This window comes from Magallana gigas, chromosome 2 (genome assembly GCF_963853765.1).
Source record: "Magallana gigas chromosome 2, xbMagGiga1.1, whole genome shotgun sequence".
Classification (NCBI taxonomy): domain Eukaryota; kingdom Metazoa; phylum Mollusca; class Bivalvia; order Ostreida; family Ostreidae; genus Magallana; species Magallana gigas.
This window is the reverse complement of record NC_088854.1, coordinates 46,457,454-46,479,347: the sequence shown is the minus strand read 5'-3', so window position 1 is coordinate 46,479,347 and position 21,894 is coordinate 46,457,454. Positions and strand designations below refer to the sequence as shown.

At 33.7% G+C, this 21,894-nt stretch overlaps 2 protein-coding genes across 4 annotated transcripts; both read right to left on the bottom strand.

Moving 5' to 3' along the window:
- Positions 1-2,415: 2,415 nt before the first annotated feature.
- On the bottom strand, positions 2,416-10,233 carry LOC105340883 (heart- and neural crest derivatives-expressed protein 2). The gene is made up of 2 exons (XM_011447131.4): positions 9,508-10,233; positions 2,416-3,154 (listed from the first exon to the last, which is right to left on the bottom strand). Exons 1-2 carry the CDS (start codon positions 10,045-10,047, stop codon positions 3,038-3,040), a joined length of 657 nt encoding a protein of 218 aa, XP_011445433.2. The 5' UTR covers positions 10,048-10,233; the 3' UTR covers positions 2,416-3,037.
- Positions 10,234-17,424: 7,191 nt separating this feature from the next.
- On the bottom strand, positions 17,425-21,659 carry LOC105340884 (rRNA 2'-O-methyltransferase fibrillarin). Of its 3 annotated transcripts, none has more exons than XM_011447132.4 (10): positions 21,503-21,659; positions 20,737-20,931; positions 20,466-20,480; positions 19,973-20,029; positions 19,618-19,712; positions 19,034-19,204; positions 18,593-18,725; positions 18,395-18,507; positions 18,139-18,284; positions 17,425-17,703 (listed from the first exon to the last, which is right to left on the bottom strand). In XM_011447132.4, exons 1-10 carry the CDS (start codon positions 21,513-21,515, stop codon positions 17,685-17,687), a joined length of 957 nt encoding a protein of 318 aa, XP_011445434.2. In that variant the 5' UTR covers positions 21,516-21,659; the 3' UTR covers positions 17,425-17,684. The 3 variants fall into 3 exon arrangements, with proteins under 3 accessions (XP_011445434.2, XP_034304225.2, XP_065932930.1); XM_034448334.2 differs by having other exon boundaries at positions 20,469-20,480; XM_066076858.1 differs by lacking the exon at positions 20,466-20,480.
- Positions 21,660-21,894: the final 235 nt, after the last annotated feature.

Here is a 21,894-nt window from a genome sequence, read left to right as displayed (position 1 = left end):
ATTCCGCTTCATCAGATCGGTTATTCCTTTTTAACTTGGTTTACATCTCTTTTGGTTTTAAATCTGATATTCTTTAATAAATTTGAAGCGTGACTCCGGCGAAGAGGTTAAGAAATGAATAGGTCTATAAAGACTTGAAAAATTATACTCTTTTTACTCATTTCTGTTCTTCTCTGTTTCAAATGCTATTTATTAAGGGTTCGGAAAGAGGTAAAAAAATGTTTTGGATACTTTGTTTCTACAAGCTAGAAAGTTTTTGGGTTTTCTTAACAACAAGAATGAAAGCCGTTTGATTAATACAAGAAGGGACAAAATTATTATAAATATTCTAAAAGCAACATAAGGTTTTTGATACTTTTTGTTTATTTTAAATGCTGTAAAACAAGTTGTTTCGCATTTAAACAGTAAACACCACAACTATTTCATTATCAGAAAAAAATATAAAGATATTTGATAAACAGGGCAAATAATACGCATTTGAAAAACTATAAAACTTAAGGAAAATAACGATAGAGAGCTTTGGCTGTGGTTTAACTCCGACGTCGGGGGCTTATATTTTGGAGAGCTAGTGGTTCAACAACAATCACTTTTCTTTACTAACTGTAATAAGTTTCAATTACATCTCCGCATGAGTATAATGCAGCGTTAGTAGTATTCACCCAAGATTTTATGAATGAAACCTAAAAAACTACAAACTATAACATTTATATTTCTTTACGAATGTCAACACTGTCAGGATTTGAGGCCTTATCGTTATAAGCTCGGCGCCATCGTGCTGCGATTTCAAATTAAGCTCAGTTTTACAATGTTGAGCAAGGTTAAAAATCGAACGAATTTTTATCTTTTTATCTCTGTCAAATTTTGGTCGACAACATTATTTCGCAAAAAATAGATCAGTTTGTCGGTGTGTGTAGTGGTTGGTTATTGCCCAGTCCATACCAACGGGGAACGGACAGCGCAATTGAGACACCACGCGGCGCTTATTGTTCTACAGATACCGACACGCTTAAAATTATCAGCAATTATGACGAAATCTATTAGACGAGTATACTTAAACAAATAATTTGACCTCTTTTTTACCTTAAGGAAGAGTTTGCTAAACTTTTAAAATTAAATCGACCGATTTTTTTTTTTATCTTTGGTTCTAAGAAAATGAAGAAAATATTCAAGTGAGAGATAAACGTTCGTAAAAATTGCACTTCGTTGTTTTCATTACGTTTGACAATCGAACAGAAGAGAGTTGAACGAAAAACTGAGGTTGTCTTCAGTATAGAGAATTATGACATAAAGATATAGTAGGGTTCTGACAACTGCGAAGATTATTTCCGCTTAAGATGTGATATACGGGCAGACAGATGCAAGCTCCATCCCTATTATCTAAGGATGATATACTATAAGCTAAGCCTGCTACTGATTTAGAAGTCTGAATCCAGATAAGCATCGCTTACATGTACATAATATTACAATTGCGGATTAACATAGATCATCATATTGTGTACATTTACTCATTCGCAGCATTTTATATTTGCAATAATTATGTAAATACAAAAATGTCAATCTATAACATTTTGTACTTGTAATATTTATCTCATTTTCTTGAGATAATGTTGTAAAGTGCAGATAAACTTTCTGTCGTTATGCGCCGAATAATTTTCAAAACATACGTATCTTTAAAATATATTTATTTATATATTTACGTTTGTCAAAGAAATCACAAAATTGTAGTGATATGCATATCACTGGGATAATGAATGGTCCATTATATGCGATTCCCACATGTTATGTTGAAGAAAGCTATTACGTAATGATTTGGTTTGCGCAACGCCAGCAGCTAGTCAAGATAAACCGTTTCCAAACACTTGCTACATTTATTTACTCTTTTCACTTAACTTTAAATGAAATAAATACCAGTATCTCTTTGCACTACTCTCTCTCTGTTAAGTTGCTTTTTTGTAAATTTATCCCATTTACAGTGGAAACTTGCCGTGATGGTATCTAGACTTTTCGAACCTTGTAACGAGAGGATGAAGATACATTAGGGAATTGATCACGAAAAAAGTGAGTCCCAGGCAGTCCCAATTTTTCTACGTCGGGCTAATTCGCTTTAGCAGAAATCTAACGATAGCCATATGCGTATTAATTCAATAAAGAAAATACGAAACCATGGCAATATCCCAATTGATAGTCATGCTTGGGGAATTAGATTGTTTCTCATTTCGAATTACGAGCCCGATCAATACAATTATTCGTGTATACAACTGTCTGAATGATCCAGGAATGGGTGACGTCGGCTGCACAACCAATCAAAATATGACAGCGTTGATCTTTAATTAACCACTCTTGTTTTATAATTAACACATAGCGGCATTATGGTGACAATAAATGCGCCAAGAATCACAAGACAAACCCCGGTAGTTCTGTATAAGCTCGGCTTGTTTATTTGAGTTTCTACACTCCTCCCATACAATTAGTTAACGAGTTCAACATACAGTGCACTTGAGTAAAAAAAAAATCTAGTTTTCTTCATTTCAAAGAAAACCAAAACTGAACAAAAAAAAACAAGAGTCTTCTCATTATCCGAAATGTTACAATTGATTTTGCCAACATTTGCCAACAAAATGTCATAAAAGAATGTTGTAGGAAAATGAGTATACCATTTAGCCTTCCGGAGTCATTTGAAATGATAAGATAAAATTAGGTAGCATGTAGTCATTGCAAGGTGCACTGTTCGGGGCATCAAGTTTGCCATTGAATTTTAATCAAATTGATGGAAGTCATTAAAAGAAATGAAAACATATCTTTTCAGACACTGGAAGAATCCAACTCGCAGACATTCTGCTTGTTTCCCTGCTTTAGGACGGGCGCTGCAGTTTTAGAATGTTCTCTTGACATGACTGAATTTGATCACAGCATTCGGTTCTCAGACATCAGACTCTGAAACAGTATCGCACGGATCACTGACGCGCATGCGCATCACTGCACTTCTTCCGGTTTCCAGAAGTTCTGTCCACCCTGTTTTCTTTTTCTTTTCTTCTCGTCAGTTTTTAAGTTCAGACGCCCAAACGTGCTGCGGCCACCCTGTTCGTCCTTTCGATTTTTTATCGTTGTTTGTGGTCGGGCTGGTAGACTCTGAACTTGAATTATCGGAGACGACCTGTAAACAAAAGAGAGTCTAATTAGAAAAAAAATCCCGATAAGTTGACATACACTGAAAATGTATACGACATAAAAATCATTTTGGGTAAGTGGGGATGTTGTGTCAAACGCTCCCATCATTTTATCACACTTGTAGCCGTCATTTTAATTTTTATAATGCCTTCTTTATCTCGCTTATCGACTATTAAGGAGCAACAATGTTTCTAATTGACTTGTGCCATACAGGTGCCTTCTTTAGCGTTTCTTTGACCCGACTTCACTTCTTGGGTGATCCAAATTCTTCCATTATAAGGCAGTTGATAAACGATGACCATATACTTTGCTTATCGTTATTTAGAAGACTTAGATTAAATAGGGATGAATTTTCTTCTTTTTTTTTATTTGCAATGCTACACTTGAACACACACGATTCTACTCAAAATATTTTGTAATTTTATTAATCATAATAAATTGTAAATAATTCTCTCATTTTCATATCATGGCATATATATTCTTTGCATTGAATCTCTTCAAAAACAATAAATATTGCTTCTTTCCTATAAAATCACAGATAGCGCAACTCTTTTATTTAAAATTTCATTCCTCAATATTAAAAGGTTACGCGTATCTTGGAAATAATTTTTAAAAGTTTGTAAAACTTTTTATCAAGAAACACAAACAAACGAATAATGTCTTCAATTCTTACATTATTTTTTTTTTTTGCAAAAAAGAAGAATCCTGAACGGGGTTAATAACTGATAAAAGGGAAATATAGGCTATAATACAATGTTGATGTGGTAAAAAAGGGTTTCTACTACTAGAGTTATCGCTGTCGTGAATTTATTGATAACGGTAAAAATTGTAAGCTTTAAAATATTGACTCCCATCTACACAGTCTTGGCTGGTGGTCCTATAAGCTCCATTTATTAGCTTTCTTTAGACGTCGAGGTGTTCGAAACATTTTTTGAAGATCATATCTGTTGTTTTGACAGACTTTTAATTATTTCTTCAACTGAGCTAGGTTTTAACGCCGAAAATAAAAGTCGTCAACGAATGACGAAACCCTTGCTGTTCGAAGATTTCTCAGAGATCTTTGACTATATGACATTTTATTTTGCATTAAGAAAAAATGAAGGCAAGAAAGGCATGAAATTGTGTAAGTTTAAAACGATAAAATTTTCACATACATCAATCATTTTTTCCTATCAAAATGTTTGCCCTTTATCTGAACAATTGTTTTACCAGGCAAAGATTAGTTTCTCATTTAGACAAGACATGTCGAAATTCCAAAAGACGGAGTTACACAGCGGGCACTTTGCTGATATCCCTACGCCAAGTCTGATAACGCCCATATTAATGTTCAGTAAAAATTATTGAAACTTGCATGAAGATGACCTCTACAGTATACATGCAAATGGATTTAAAAGTTAAAGTTTATTCAATAATGGCGTTACTCTTTGCGAAACCGGTGGGAGTTTTAATTGTAAGGTTTTTAAGTTTTAGTTGCGGTGTTCCGTTACGGTTCTTTTTTTTTTCTCTGTCCCCAATTTTTTTAGTGGCGGTAAAGCACCACCGCTCACTTACAATTTCATGCAGGTGTGATAATTTTCGTATCAGTATTTCCGTATCTCCTGTCCGATTCTACGGTTATGCAACTTCTAATTACTTTATCAGCCGCCGAAACCAAAAGACTGTCGCGGATGGGCAACCGACGTGTCAGATTTAACCTCGGAGGATGAGTTCGATTCGTCGAAGACCTCCGCGAAGATTTTTATGCAAGAAAAGATAATTCATACTAAGGTCAAATTCGTGACTTTCTATTTTTCAAAGCCTTCATTCATGTAACCCAGATTTAACCAATTCGTCTTATCTAAATCATATACACAGTGTTGTTGTTCGTTGAGTTTTAACTTTTCATTCAGAGCTGAATCTTTTTTGAAGCTGAATTATCTATGTGTAAAATTGTGATGTATTCTATTTGTGGCCTTGGGGCGCAGGTGTTGAAAAAAACCTTGAAATTGGTACGGTAAATTTACTTTAAATAATTTTTGTAAAGTAGAATTTTAGAAACTTAAGGATAATATTCATATTCCTGTTTAGGCTGTAGGTTACTGGACCACAACAACTTCTTGGCCTACATAAAGAACAGATGGGCAGGAATCTGTCAGAGAAATAATAGTTTGTTGTATTCCCCTAACTAGTCCTCATCGAACCTAACTCGTAAATATATCGATGCCAATAAAGGGACTATCCATGTCACGGAAAGCCCAAATTCCAACCCAACTCGTAAAAAGATAACGGCAATTAACGTAATTCAAATTGATACATGTTAATTTCTGGGGAATTTTCTGAAATAAAGAAAAATTGAATAGGATGAGCAATTCAGCGGTAATCGAATTAAGTTATGATTTGCCGGAGGATAAATTTGATGCATGGAGAAGCGCCGTCGATGGAAGTCAACAAGCATCCAGCAGGGAGCGATTATTGCGGGACTAATCACGCGATCGGCCGCGGCTACCCGTCCATCACACGCACCATCTTCTTACAGGCAGCGTGTACGCCAGAGACGAGTAACAATCCTAATTTCTTGATTTAGAATTAATTTAGCTGTTTCTCCACTGTTGTCCTTGTTTTAATTGTGGGTCTAAAAACCATGAAACGTGTTTTACATTTCTATAAACAGGTATCAAAGCGGCATTGATAGAAATCTTGAAATAATAAACATATTTACGATAACCGTACAATGTCAACAAAAGGCGGTACCGTGATGTATAACTGTAATATTGAGTAACCGTGGTGCATGCATATGACCGTCATACCCCAAGGTATTTTTCAAACGCTCAATAGACCTTGATCATTACCGGAACTTGACTTTCATAGTACCGGTAATGGAATCCGCTTCCCATGTCCAGTATTATCTTTGCCGATGATACGGTAATTATTTGATCTTATTATCTAATTATCTCAAGAGTTTCTTAACTATGCAATGAGTTGAGATAAAGTGTTTCGAATATTGGCCGTTTAACCGTGATGAACGCCAGGGTTTTCCATTTGGTTTTCATGTTTCTGAGTGTTTTATGTCCAAACTACTTCAGATTTTACAAGTTTTTCTATTTTGTAAATTAACAAACCGAGCGAATAAATAAGTTTGACAATCTAAATTGATGAAGCTGTATTTGTAGATAAAATGAATAAATATAAATACTCATTTCTTTTATAACGTCCCAAACGATATTATAACAATTCATAATCAGCCGTACCAGTACATGAATATTAAAAAAAGTTTAAGAGAGCTGAATAGTCGTGATAATTTTGAGACAATAGCAATCTCCTCTAAAAGAAGAGTTCTGTATAAAGATATGGGAAAGTGTTCAAATATTTTAAAGCTATTATTTTACATGTACTAAATGCTAGTTTATGGCTAAAGAAATATGATCTAAAATTTTAAGATGGACCTAATGGGTAATTTGCTAAACATCCAGCTACATAAATGTTGCTAAAAAAGATTTATTTTTATAAGGTTCAATATCTAGATGTTTTATCTGACGAAAAGTGAGAATCAATGCAGTTGATTTTATCAATGCTTATCAATTTTTAAAATTAGAGAAGATATATTTAGGATTCCTCTCAAAATGATTTTATTTGATGATTTACCCTTTGAAATAATATTATTTTACCTTTATTCTCATTTTCTAAATATTCACTGGCTTTTATCATAACCATTATATCAGTATGCACTTTATATAATAAATGTTCGAAATATTATACAAAATGAATTCGGAATGACATTCATCTAAGACATTTTCGAAATTCGCTTTGTTCTAGTTTCAGAAACAAAGTAATAAGACATGGTTTTTCTTACATATGCAGTTCGTTTGATAGTCTCAACGTTTTCTTTGTTTCTTTTCTTCTAGTGGTTCGAGAACAGCGAGACAGAAGGAAAGAACGAAATGAGTAGGAACCGTCAGTTTTGTCTGGACCAGAGTGAGGGATATCAATCATACTGGGGTATTATATAGCTTAGCAAACTCTCACAGACAGTTATGATTCCTGCTTACATACTTATCCTCTCCATTAGGCCCGGCTAAGAGCTTATTTGATCTCAAAGCGGAAGGGGCTCGCAGACGGAACAAGCTCCATTACATTTGGTCCAAGTCAAGTATAGGCGATTAGGGTTTAAAATGACATTTAGAATTTATAAGTCGTACATTAAAGGCTTTGATTAGTATTTTTTAGAAAAACTTTTTTTCAAAAAAAAAAAGAAATTGGGTTAATTTACAATTTTGAAATTGTCATTTCGTATATTTTCAATTATCCTGGAGTTGTCACTTTTTAAATTTTTTTTTTAACTCACCCAGTAAATATGACTGTATTGTGAACAATAAAACTTTTCTGATTTATGAACATTAAAACGTTTCTTATTTAAAATAGATATTATCATGGCCTATTTAGATTAGATTTCTGGATTTTTAAGCACATATAACACACTCGACTTTTCGTACATTATTATGCCTCCAGAATCAACGATGAGTTCCTTCTTAAGATTTTCTTTATGTGCAGTAAATTGCTTTCAAATGTATGCGATAAACTTTGCATTTCTTGACGAGTATTTTCAATTAGGCAGATCGTAACTCCACCAGCCTCGGTTTCTCTCCATCTAAAAGTGTTCCGACAGGGAAATACAATTTAAGGAAATTGAAAACCCCCTCCCTCCCCCTCCCACAACTGCCTCTTGTAATTAGCCGTCTGAAGAGGGAGTTTTATTGCCTTCAAAGTCAATTAGGCCTATTTGAATATCTATATGATTTATATCATTATATATCATTTTAATGTTGAAAATCATATGTCAATTGCTAAATGAAAAAGTTTTTGAGTGGAAGAAATTTGATTTGTTTGAATTTGAGTGTGATTTAACAAAAAAGAAATAAAAAACTTGATGTTTATATAAATATCTTTCAAAATGACTTATCAAGAATGAAACTAATTGGAAAGTTAAGCTAAAAGTCAAAAGTTGAATAATTATCGTCGAAACTTTTCAAATTCTTGTATGCCTAAAAATTCGCTGAATTAAGATTTATTCAGGGGGATTATGATTTCCAAATGCTTGACCGCAAGACAAGGCTCAAGTCTCTCAAGAACTCGTTATAACGGCCACGGGAGGGTAGGGGGTAATTATCAACCCCGCAGGACTCTTTTATCTTTAATTTTGACCTCTTAGCGCAAAAATGCTGGAGACCAGACAACAGATTAAACTTGCATAGTTGCTTTTTTAAATAACATGCGAATATAGGAACGGAATATGTACTCAGTGTATATTTACACGGTGAAGTTGTTCTTGAGAAAAATGTACATAAAACTCTTGGTTTTTTTATTTTCTTGGAAAAGCAAATATGTCGACATTTAGTCTGAGCGCGAAATATGATGCTGTATTTTGACATAATGAAAACTTCATGATAATTCTGATAAATGTGATTTAATGCCGAATTAATGCTGTAGTTAAAGAAATTAAATGAGAAATTTGGGTGCGATATCGTACAGTGGAGTGTAAAGATTGACCACGTGATGGTAACATTACCGAGGGCTAAGTCCGAGTAAGATCTCTTGTTTTGATTGTTCACATTATTCATTAATACATGTTAATTCATCTGTAAATTGTTTCACCTCACTGAACCACCACAGGGTAAGGAATATCCTAAAAATGTATTTTCCCTTTATTTAATAAATATAAAACGGTACCCAAACAATAAGATTAGCATTAAAGATACTTGGTATTGGTTGCGCATTATTAATTCTTCTAGATTTGCCTCTTAGTGACCAATAAAAAACCAAGAATTCCTACACACACACAAATGTACATACTGCAGATAAAATCTTGGAATAAGATTTATGAACGACTTAGATTTCATAAAAAAAAAATTTTATTTGAGTTCCTGCGGCTTGCGACCAGAATTTTATCTTCATCATTATCACAGACCAGTACGAGACCTTGCCAAGGTGATTCCTATATGTTTTTAAAAATATATTTAGTGAGTTTGCTAAGTTTATTTTTTTTTATCTGTGTATTGCATGAAATGATAAATGTGCTAGACACACCTAGGCACATCCTTAAAATGATTCATTGTTTACTATCAGACTCTCGTAAAAATGTAAACAAACTTTTAAATTTGCCCACTCACTAAATTCAAACGATGTAATTATACAATATATGGTATATTTTAAGTCGTAACTCTTATCTATTTATTGATTTTAAGAAATTTGTATATGTTTTAATGAAAGTTTCCAAAATCTATTAATTTAATCAACGATATTTTCTTAAAAAAGAATTGATGAGGATAAAAAATAGATAGGTAAATAAATAAATAACAAATATACCTGTTCCTTCTGTTTCTCTGGTTTTTCTTTTCTTTCATCTTTTTTCTTCGTCAGCTCGGCTTTAAATCCCTTTTCGGTGAGGTTCGGATCGTCTTTAGACAAAACATCCATTAGATATGCTATGTAACTAGTTGCCAGTCGAAGAGTTTTAATTTTGGATAACTTTGTGTCCGATGGCACATTTGGAATACATCCCCTGAGTTGAGCGAAAGCTGTGTTAATACTTTGAGTCCTACGTCGCTCTTTTTTGTTAGCAGTACTTCTTCGTTTTAAACACCTGTCGAAATTTGGGTAATAGTGTTCGCCTCCAATGGAATGATATTCTGTCGGACTCGGTGTGCACATACCATAGGACTCCGGAGAAACCGGGATATCCGAGTGATGTCCATTTACTCCATTTAGAACCCAGTTCTGGAAATACGTTGCATCGGGACAGTGGTCTGGATAACGCGCCATCTGTTGGTACTGGTAGAAATCGTGGGACATGGGACCAGGGTGAGGAAATCCCGGGTGGGAATACCCCCCAACACTCAAACTCATTGCAGCAATCTTGACAAGTGTCTCCCAAGTTTACAAACAAACAGATTAAATTTGGATAGAATTACAGAGAAACTGTTGTAAGCGGTCTCGTAGCAAAACTCAGTCTCTTTTTCGAAAACAGAGAGCAAACATCCAGTATAAAACGTGTTTTGCTATCTTCAAACTATTTTGTTTTAAACTTATCATCTGTAATGCGACCTTTATTTACGTCTTGGCAGCGGTTTGGACGTTAAATTAATGCTAGCCAATCAGATCGCATGATTGCTTGCAGGGATGATGTTATCTGTAGATTCTCAGCTTCGGACCCGCCCCCTAGAGACCGAGTGTGTATTGTACCGCGCAATCGAAAGCGAATGAATAGTTACCACAATTTATATAAAACAATATTAGTTTTATTATTTTCAGGAATTTCTTTTAACTTAATAATTAATTTTGTTTTTCTTTCCATTTACATTCGTAATTAAATTGATTAATTCTGGTGAGACTAAATATATTTTAATTCACACGGAACAATTTTTTACATTCGTAATTCTTTTTTTTTTTTTGTTCCCGAAAATTAAATTAGCGTACATCAGTGATAGAAATAGAATGATCATACACTCTTTAGATATCTACATATATTTGATTATCTCTCAAAAATAACTAAAATTTTAAAAAAAATCATATAGTTTGTTCGAGAAGAGTTTTTATCGTATGAAAAACAGCTTCAAATTTTGAACATAAAATTTGCTTATACCACTAATAAGGTTACAATGGAAAGGCAAAGCTTTTTAAAAAAAAAACCCCTGTTATTATTCTAAGAATTTTCAAAGAGAAATTAAATATATTTCCATGCATTGTAAAATGTTATTTGGAACCCGCGGTGAGAAACAGTAAGATATTGCTGCCAAACCGGGGGGTTTTCTTGTGGATTGTGAATTTCTTTCGCTTCCAAATTTTATAGGCGTGACACCGGGTATATTCCGAAATAACTTCCTGTGTGCTGGGTTTCGCGCTGTGTACCGCATCTGACACGTGCTTCCTGAAATGAATACTCATATACACGGTAGCTGTTTTACACGTGCCGTCACGCGGCTCTGGCTTTTAACCTTTAAATAATTATTTCAGAAAAAAAATAACAAAATTAATAAAAAAGAAAGACGATAATTAAGAAAATGCCAAAATATAATAGCTTAACTATCCTTAATTAACAAACAGAATATCATTTAAAACAGAAAAAGTTTGTTCTTAAGTTGCACTTTTTGTTTAAATCTTCATTTATTTCGGAAGAACCATTGAACAATATGCCAGCACGCGAAATAATGCATAGAAAATTAAATAAGGATATTTTATTAGTATTTGGTAATTAGTTCATAAAATCAAACAAACAAATCATGTAATGAGCATTAAAGATGACACGTCTGTCGTGAAAATTTTCGCTCCGCCGCGAGCATATGTCGCGGGACGATCGGCAGCCTCGGACCCAGATTTTCTCGGGGGACGAATTGCGTCGGTGGAGAGATTGCTATGGACGATGGAGTTTTGTTCGATGGCCCGTCTAAAGAGCAATAAATGTTGACACTCGCCTGCCAATACTTAATGAGCCACATCATGAGGACAATCAAAAAGTGGTCACTTGTCCCCAGTCGCCATCAAATTTCAACAAATCATAAATGGCATATTCAAATGTTTTTTTTAGGTTCGGGGATGCGGGGTGGGGGTTGGGGGCCGACGGTTCATTTCTTTCCTTTGAGTGTAAATAACCATATCCATATGATTATTTCTGCAAATTTTAAACTGGGTGTAGTACGACTGGGGAGGGCTTGTACGTGCACACGTGCGTGAAGACTGGCGAAATCGTCGAATGGTCAGTAATTATCATGAAGGGGGCGATTAATAGAGTAAGGAATCGGTCGTTTACGCTATCAAAGGTATCAATGAGACTGCCAGCTGAGCTTGATATGTAAATCTTGATGTGTTTTGCAAATACTATACGAACAATTACTCAGATGTTCGTATGTTTAAAAACAGATCAATCGCAAGAACTGCGTGAATCCACGTGCATGCTTCTATCTGCAACATCAGCATTGCGCAACCCACTGGTCTAGGCTATAACGTTACTGATCGATTAATAAATAAACATAATACCGCAACTAATTTCATATTCGAGTATGTTTGGGCAAATCAAAAATATTTCAAAGGAAATTTTGTATTGATGAATAATAAAAATGTTATATTGTAAAATGTATATATAATTTCGAGAGAAAAAAATCCACACATTCCTGAAGTTACTAGCCAAGTTACAAAGCGATTAATTGGTAACATTCCGTTGACCAATGGATTTGGATGTTACAAGTTTATAGAGTTATTTTATATAAAATAAAAAAAATCGCCCATTTACAAATTTACAGTTAGACTGAAAACGCAAGCTTTTCACTACGAATAAAGCTTCAGATCTGACAGATTTTAGAAATCTCGTTTAATATGTCTCCGGCGATAAGGATTATGGTATAAACACACTGCCATTGATCTTTTGGCGTTTTTAGTTTGGTAATGTAATTAATTGGATATTGCTTTGGGTAGTCGTTCTTGTAAACAATGCCCCGGAAGAGAGCGCTTCTCGTTAGCCACAGTTTCGCGCCAACAAAGCAAAGACGATGGATTTATTCCAAGTTTTACGACACTCGACGTCAAATATTCGGAAGCGGCATCGTTAGGGAACCCTTGTTTATTCTACACACAAACAAATCCTCATATTCAATTTGCCAAAGACAAACGCACATCTGAAAGTACTTCGGTTCCGTTAAATTTATTTCTCTATTATTAAGAATTAAATTAGTTTTGGTGCCAAATTTATTTACATTATTCTTTTTACCGTCTAAATTTTTGCAATCGGACCAAGTCGGCGAGTGTCATCTCCATCCGCTAGTTATTGCGGGATAATCACAGAAATATGGAGAAACCTGCATTTGCGTAAATGTTTACAGGAAATGCTAATAACGCTTGTTAGGAGGTACACAGGGGTCACCAATATGTACAGTTGCAATATACATGCATCAAATAACTTTTATCTTACAAACAATTGAATTACAGTAATTATTCACACGACAATTAAAGATTCCTTAGAATGTTTGTTACAAGTACGTTTTAAAAAGATAATTATTTAAGTGTTTATATATAAGATTCGTGTAGAATGAATTTTTGAGAATTATGAGAGAGAGAGAGAGAGAGAGAGAAATGGTCGGTCCATATTGTTGTCTATCAGAAAATCAGTCCATATTTCACGCCGCGAACAGACTGCTTGTTTGCGGACATCATCTACCCGTGCTCTATCTGTCGTAACATCTTCCGGTACAGTAACGTTATCTTGATCTTTCACGCGTCTGCTATTGTAGAAAACATCGGAAGATGTCCATTTTAATTTGTTTACAGATGGATAAGATCTTTCCACCAATATGAGACATACGCACGCGTGCTCACCACTCTAACGACTGTCCAATGAAAGGTCACAGGAAATAGGGACGAAAAGTATGCAACCCTTTACTATTTCAAAGACATGTTGTAACATACATTTATCTACCAATATATATGACATCTAACAACTTTTAAAATGAATATTGCTAATAATGTTTCAATATTGTTCGGTACATGATAAAATTCTAGCCGAGAAAACCAGACTTTGAGCAAAAACAATGCAGAGCGAAAACGCTATAAAAATCATTAATAAACACTGGTATTTAGGTTCAGTATTAAAAATAAGATGAAAGAGATCATTCAACATACCACATACCTAAATATACGTTATATTTTTATAACAATAAAAACAATGGTTATATAATTAGCGGTACACCGTTAACCGATATTGCCTGTGGGCATGCGCAGGATATGTTTTTGTCGTCATCAGATAACGGAAACCAGTGTGATATCATCAACAAAAACAACATTATACAACGACTATCTAATTTCCCGCATTAATATATACATTGCACAGTGGCCCGTAAATACACATGTAACATTATCGGTCAGATTTCAACATGAAAGAGAACGACTTCATGAACTTTTTGTAACACTCTGACAACTATTGTATTGCTGTTTCACTTTAGTACACTAACCGGCCTTACACTGTATTCTTAAGTTCGTAATAATTTAGAACATAAACATTAACTATACTTGGTAGACAGTTCTTGGCCACTCAAATTGACGAAAAGAATAGTGTAAATTTATAAAGTGTACTTTCGAAATATCCGTGAGAATACAGGAATCTACGACATCCATGAACAAATTTTATTCATCCTTTAAGAATCTTTATGTACCGGGGTGCTATGAACACTTGTCGATGCTTTCCAAATGTAGCGCACTCACTGCCAATAGTGTAAAGATGCTAGAATCCAATATTTGTTCCCTTTGAATTTTTCTAAAAAAAATTTGTATATAAAACTATGAAACTAAAGCAATCTTATTTATAAAAGCTATTTACAAATACATAGTTACCCTCTGTAAAATAACGTAGATGGTGCTTAAAACGTAGTACACGGATGAAAAAGTTAGTGCCAGTGTGTAGTGACAAAATGTGAACCACAACTTCAAATTACAAATAATATAAACGATATCTGAATTCTTTTGTTTTGTTTGGGGGTTTTTTTCCGCATTTTAAAACAACAAGGCAATAAATTTTTTCATGCTAAATTCTCATAAAAAAACGTGCATATTCGAAAATACTTTAGTCCTCTTCCACAATGGGAAAAGCTAGCGGTTTTCGTTGTATGTCGTTCAGATTTAAACCTTATAAATTTGTTAAATTTCTGGCAAATATTAAATAACTTATATAATCCAACAATTACAATTTTCGAACACCGCTGTCATCCATAAAATTCCCCATAAACGGTGAGACAAGTGCATGCATCTGCCACAAGATATAACACAGTTGGCGTATACATTTAGAAGCTATCACATTGATTTTATAATTAACACTAGTGTAACATCACCAGCTTCAAAATCATTATATTTTATAAAATAATTTGGCATTTGAAAATTGCTGCGTTATGAAATTCAAAGGATAATGACTAAATTCTTTTTTTTTTGGGGGGGGGGGGGGGGTTGGCGATGTATGGAATTTTTTAAGAATGTGGCGCCTTATGTCAAATGGATTTACACCTTAATACTTTGATCAAAATTAAGAAAAGAAAACAACAACAACAAATGTATTCGATCAAGAGGCACGTAATTATGTTTGTAAACACAAAATATACACGTATCGTAAACCAAACTTCCATACTACAATGTAATATCAAAATTCTACCTGGTAAAAACATTTTAAGTTTATCTGAGCCAGTGGCTCAGGCGTCATGTTTACTGGTTGGGTGTAAATACAAAATTTACAACATGAAACAAGTAAGCTTTTCTGATCAAAATTTGTCCGTTGTCTTTGTCGTCGTTGAAAACTTTTCATCTTCTTCTCTGTAGAACCAATTGACCAATTTTAACTAAACATAGCATGGCGCAAAGCATCCTTGGATGGAGGTGCTGAATTTTAACATAGGTGATAATAGGAAAAAAATCTTTACTGTCTTAAAACCTGAGTTAACAAAAGGGGCTCAATGTTTAACATAAGCATCTGTTATAAAAATGGAAGATCTTTTAAGTAAGGTTTTCTATTATACTAAAATGTCCAGATATTTTGTATTTGGTACCATAAAGCAGATTTAACGATAATCAGAGTTATGACTGTTTGTAGCGTAGTTGAGCGATGTGGCCCTGGGCCTCTTGTTTTGCGCTAATTCATAATTCATAATTCAAAGGTGTTTTTGAAAATCAAATTTACTTAGACAACAAAATGCCTTCTTTTATAAAAGAAGGTTGTTAATAAAAACCTTTTTGAAAGTTCGACATGAGTCTATTCTCTGAATGTAGTTAAAGTTTAATTCAATTGATCACGAAATAACCTCAGCAAGTTTAACCTCGAAAATATAATTATGAAATAAGACGCCATTTAAGAGGGTATAAGAATCTGTCGATATAAATGTGAAATTTACATTATGATTACTTTCATCGGTTTAAATTTCCAAATTTTCCAATATTTGACCAAAAATTACATTTTAAAAAATTATGGAAATGTAAAAATTTTAAAATGCCCAGCAGGATTCGAAGTCATGACTTACAGATCAGTAGTGAACCCTCCAACTCACTGCTACTCCCTGTTTGATGACAATTTTGGGAAAGGAACCATTCATAACATTATGCTTGATTTTATTGTTTATTTCGATAAACAACATGATTTCGTCACAACATGGAGGCGGCCCATACCACCTTAACGATATAAACAATAATGATTGAATATGATCATATAAAGTAAAGGAATTAAATAAGCGTTTCATTCAATGAACCGAACACTATCAATTCTTTAAACAATCAAATGCTTTCTTTAATGATTAATGCGGGGTATGAAGGTGGCGACATTGCAGAAAAATACAACACCCGCTAACGCGGTTGCATTTTTTTTCAATGATCGGTACCTTAATACCCCGCATGAATCATCAAAGAAAGAATTTCATTGCTTATATTTACATCTTTCTTTTTAAAGATTAATAAAAAGTAAGTAAAATTCACTCTATTACTGTAAATGTACATCAGTACAAAAAAAAAACCACCAGCCAAATCGTCTCTTACGGGAATTTGAGTTGGACGTCATCTTGATTATTTCGTGCAGTCCGTGATTTTTCTTAGGTCGCTAGAGGTTTCGACCAATCGTTTTCGTAAGAAATAGAGGAAATCATACTTGGTAGATATAAATATAGCGTTTTTGTTTTGCGTAACTTTTTGTTGTTTATTTTTTTTGCTACTTGTCTACTACAGAAACACGTGGATAGACGGCAGTCACATGACATGTTTTATTCAATGACGTTGGGACATTTAATTCAATTCAAAAGAAAACTAAATAATGCGGTTCGGAGATAATTTCTAAAAGTTTAAGGCTAGGAACACACACCTGTTCCTCAGCGGATATACCGATTTTAACGGTTATATCATGATTTGATTTTGTCAGTTGCTGTATGAACACAGTTGGGTTTAGTTTACATGTATTAAAAAGAAAGGGGGTTACTTTAACTAAATGGATGGACATGCATATAAATTGATATCAGTTCAATTTTTTTATCGTCTTCGTCGATGTAAGAAAGTCTCAGTGCACTATTTCTTAATCATCACAGAAAAAGTTGTCATTTTGTAGAATGTCCTTATTTTACACTGAATATGTGTACAATAGTAGAACTTAAAATATGTGCATTATTTACTCAATACAGGCAACAAATGTAAAGTGTACGTATACAAAAGTGTACGTATACAAAATTTCCCACACACTAGCCAAGATGGCAAACTATATGAAATGAAATAAAAGCAGGCCAAAATATCCATGTATTTATTGTCTACATGATTAACATCATATTTAAAAAGAGTTTCATGAATTTTCATGATACAACAAGATAAAATGCCCCATTTATACTTTCTGTTTTGACACATTTGTTGGTTACTCTTGACGTTTGTCGTGAAGTAACAAAATTTATTTGGGATATTGAAAACCCGTTCATTATCCTGCCAGAAAGTGTAAGAGGAGCGCATCATAGACAGAATGATGAAGACGATGAGGAGAACACAATGGTGAATCATTTCTTTGGAGGTGGCCTGTCAAAAGAAAATTATAAAACATTCAAATGGGGAACTATTAATGACCGCTATCATATGCCATCCTTATTTTTAACAAAGTATTTTTAAAAGACAATACATATGTATAATATATAGTTTAATAAGGGTGTAATGATGTAAGTAATGAACTACTGGCAACTACAGATACAGCTCCAAAATCCCAAGAATAACTTTGAGCATAAATCAACTCAATTTAGTCTGGACAATTAACAGTACAGATATTTCCATAATAAAGTTATTTCACTCAACAGTCAATAAATAAGAAGAAAATATTGGCATAAACATCCATTAGACAAAAATAAAAGTTCTCGGATAAACAAATTAATATAGAAAAAATAATACTTATGAGCATTGTAAACAGTTTTCAGATGGATTTATTTGATGCATCTGTATTTACTTCAGTAAATAATTTACCTGTAGACTCCCACCACTACTGCGTGGTCTCTTTCGTAAGGCTCTAACGTCAGCTGTTCCTGGGGCTTAATCTTCTCCCCCTTTAATTTGTTGATTTCACCGGCAAACACTGCCTCTGGCTCGGCGGTCGAGTCCACACAATTGGCCTGAAATCAATTCATTACAAATTATTTTCAAGAAAATTTAAAGAAGCATAACTCTAAAATTAAAAAACCTCTGTGAATCATGAATATTAAAAGCTTGTGACTGTATCTACCTTTATGGATATTACAATGTGACCATTATTTTTGAGGAAGTGATGAGCATTGATGGCTACAATTCTGGCTTGATCAGGCTGCGCAACATCAGCAAATATTGTGTCCACCATACCTACAAAATACAACCATTATGAATAAATTTCCACAAAAGACATATGATTAGAATTACCTCCCCCTACATTACAAGTAATTCTTACCAACAAGCATTCTGTATTTGTGTGGATGTCTGGCATCCTCTATAATTGGGATAATGTTGGTCCTTTTCTTTGCTACATTGATCAGATCTCTACCACTTCTGTGTGAAAATTCAACAGCATACACCAAACCGTCCTGTAAAAAAACACATGCATTAAACTTTCATTATTGGTATAAAATGTGTCTGACATACTAAAATATCATAATGCTTTTAAATATGATAAATTTTACAGCTTATATGAAGAAAATTGATAAAAAAAAAATTTGTTTACACACAAACACTGTCATTAAAAAACTATCATATACATCATACGGAGTTTTTTTTTTGTATAGAGGGAGACAGAGAGAAAGACAGAGAGCACATGATTTTCTTCAAAACATTATTGACGGATGAAAGAGGAATGAAGTATAAATGTCAATGTGGGTGATGTATTTGTACTTACTGATCCTACTATGTCTGAGACATGACTAACTGTAGTTCCCGAGGCTGCCCCCAGGTATAGGACTTTTGAACCAGGTTTCATGTAGATTTTGTCAACACCTCCAAGAATTGCTGCAGCTAACTTGGATCTGAACGGGTTCCATGCTCTGTACTCAGTCTTCTTCTCTCCTTCCTTTAAAAGGTCAATCACAAGATATTGATCTAGGTTTATGTGATACAATTTTGTTTTCTTCTTTAAAAATGTTTCTTTATTGACTACTGTTGGAAGATTAATTTGTACACTTTTGATATTCGATAAGTACTGGTACTAAATTTTACATATCAAGATCGATAAAGGGGAAATTATTTTGAAAAACAAAAAAACTTCATTAAGAAAAATAAATATCTGGCAGAACTAAAAACAATAATTGTTTATCATTGCTGTACCTTTGTATAAAATTGGACACAGGTTAATAATCAAGAGTAACACAACTGTAATTGGTTAATGTAGAAATTGACAGGCTTTATTTTCCATAAATCATTCATCTAATATACACCAAACTTCTGTATGACCAATGGAGGTATCTGAGTTTTTTTAATACTTACCTCTACTACAATCTTCTTCTCCCCGTACACTGTTTCTCCAGGCACCATATTCAAAGTCACCAGAGCATCTTCTTTACCTCTGGCGATGAATACACCTATAATGTGAGCAGTAGCATTTCAAGAGAAATTTTAAGTAATATTGCAGAAATTAACTGAAAGTGCAAATCCTTTGAATCCTAGACAATTGTGACTGACTAAACCCTGTCATAAAAGTCTGAGCAAATAAGTATTAACTAGAAAATATCCATTTTCTTCTCTATTAAAGAGTTTTCAAAGAAAGTTATGGAAAGACACCTCCCTATAGATATTTTACTTGTACCAGTATGTTTATGTTTTTTACAGTCAGCGTCCTTACCTTCATGTCTGTGGGGCTCAACAACAACACTTCTTCCACCTCTGAAACCACCTCTTCCTAAAATGACAAATAAGTTATCCAATTTGATAATGTCATTTCAATTATGAGATACATTTATACACAAAGCAATAATAGTTTTTCAAGATCAAATTAAACATTTTAATCTTTCTAACTGTTGAAATGGGTCAAGCTACTTAACAGAAAACTTTTTTATGATAAAAAATTGAAAAAAGCTGCCTTTGAATTTATTATATTTATAAATTATATAGGAAGTTGGGTAATCTCCAAAATACCCATCAGATCTACCTTAAATATTTATAGATGATTATTTTAGCTATAAACTATAACATAGAATAAAAAATAATTTTAAAGTAAAATCTGAAATTTTGTCTTTAATTTTATTCAGAGCTTTTCTTCTAAAAGAAGATAAATATAGTCTAAAAATGGCCCCAGCCATTAAGCCCTCTTAATAATTTTAATTGCTGATACATACCACCACCTCCTCTTCCTGAAAGAGTAAAAGATTTAATCATTAGTACTTATTATTTATGTATAATACAGTTGTTGCTATTTATTCAATACCAGTATTTGAAAAAGGCTTTACAACTTAAAAACTACCATATGTAAGTAATAAATAGGTGCATTGTTTATGTTTAATCATTTACTATATTGATATAAGTTAATAAGTAACTGTGTGATTAAGGTAGCCTCTATTAACACCTTTTCCTTTCATTAGCACATTTTGTTCTTATTTATTGACTTACCTCCTCCTCTTCCTCTCCCACCGCGATCACCTCCTCTCCCTCTTCCAAATCCACCTCCTCGACCACCGAATCCTCCACCCCTACCCCCACCTCTACCCCCAAAACCTCCACGGCCACCTCTGTCCCCAAAACCTCCACGGCCACCTCTGTCCCCTCCTCTACCACGACCACCTCCTCGGCCTCTAGGTGAAAAATCTACAAAAAATTAGAGCTGTTAATTTAAGTCTTTGAATAAAAATTGAATCAGTTGTACGAGACATTTCACAGCAATTATTTGGTCAATGTATCCCTCCTCCTTCAAAAACTGGTATCCATATGGGGTACCCTTTCTAATGATAGAAAAATATTTACCGATTCTCTTAATTGGAGACTAAGATAGCTAAGAAACAGAGCAATACTTTCACATTTTTCAAACAAAACTGTACATTAACTTATTGATGAATGAAGTTGCTTCGAACTATTTTTGTTGTTGCATTTTTGATTGACAGAAAATCTTATCATCTATAGTTATCAACACTTTAAACGGATCAAAAATAAATGTAAAATTGTTTCAATCACCCTTCAGAAATGTAATTTGATTTCACTTCATAAGCACAACTGTATATAGTGTTTACTCAGCAAGCATGCTTTCTGCAATGCGTCTTTTTCATGCGATTTATCTTCTCCATACATTGACAAACAGCAGCCAATCGTTCGAACTGCTTTAACGTTATGCAAATGTAACATGGCACATTTATCTTTCTGCAAAAATATAAACTTATTTTACCTGGTCTTGTCATTTCTTAAGACTTGATCAAGTTGATGTTGATAACCCACGTGTTTTGCTTTTAAAAATATCCCATAAGTCTGCACATCACAAACTTCCGGTTCGTTTACCGAACCCGATTCAAAGTCAATCGAGTACCCGGCAACACTGGTGAATTAGTAGCGTCAGAGACATAAATAATTATCTATGTCTCTGTTAACGTATTTGTTCCACATTATCACATATGCTCCAATCTTTATCAGAAATAAATAAATAAATGCTCAAATGAATAAAAGATTTTTATAGTCCTGTACTTTTTTAAGGCGTTTTTTTTGTTGTCAGACAAACAAAGTAATACATAAATAGTCTGTAAGAAAACGGTATGTAATTTGATCTTGACCCCCATAATCCCC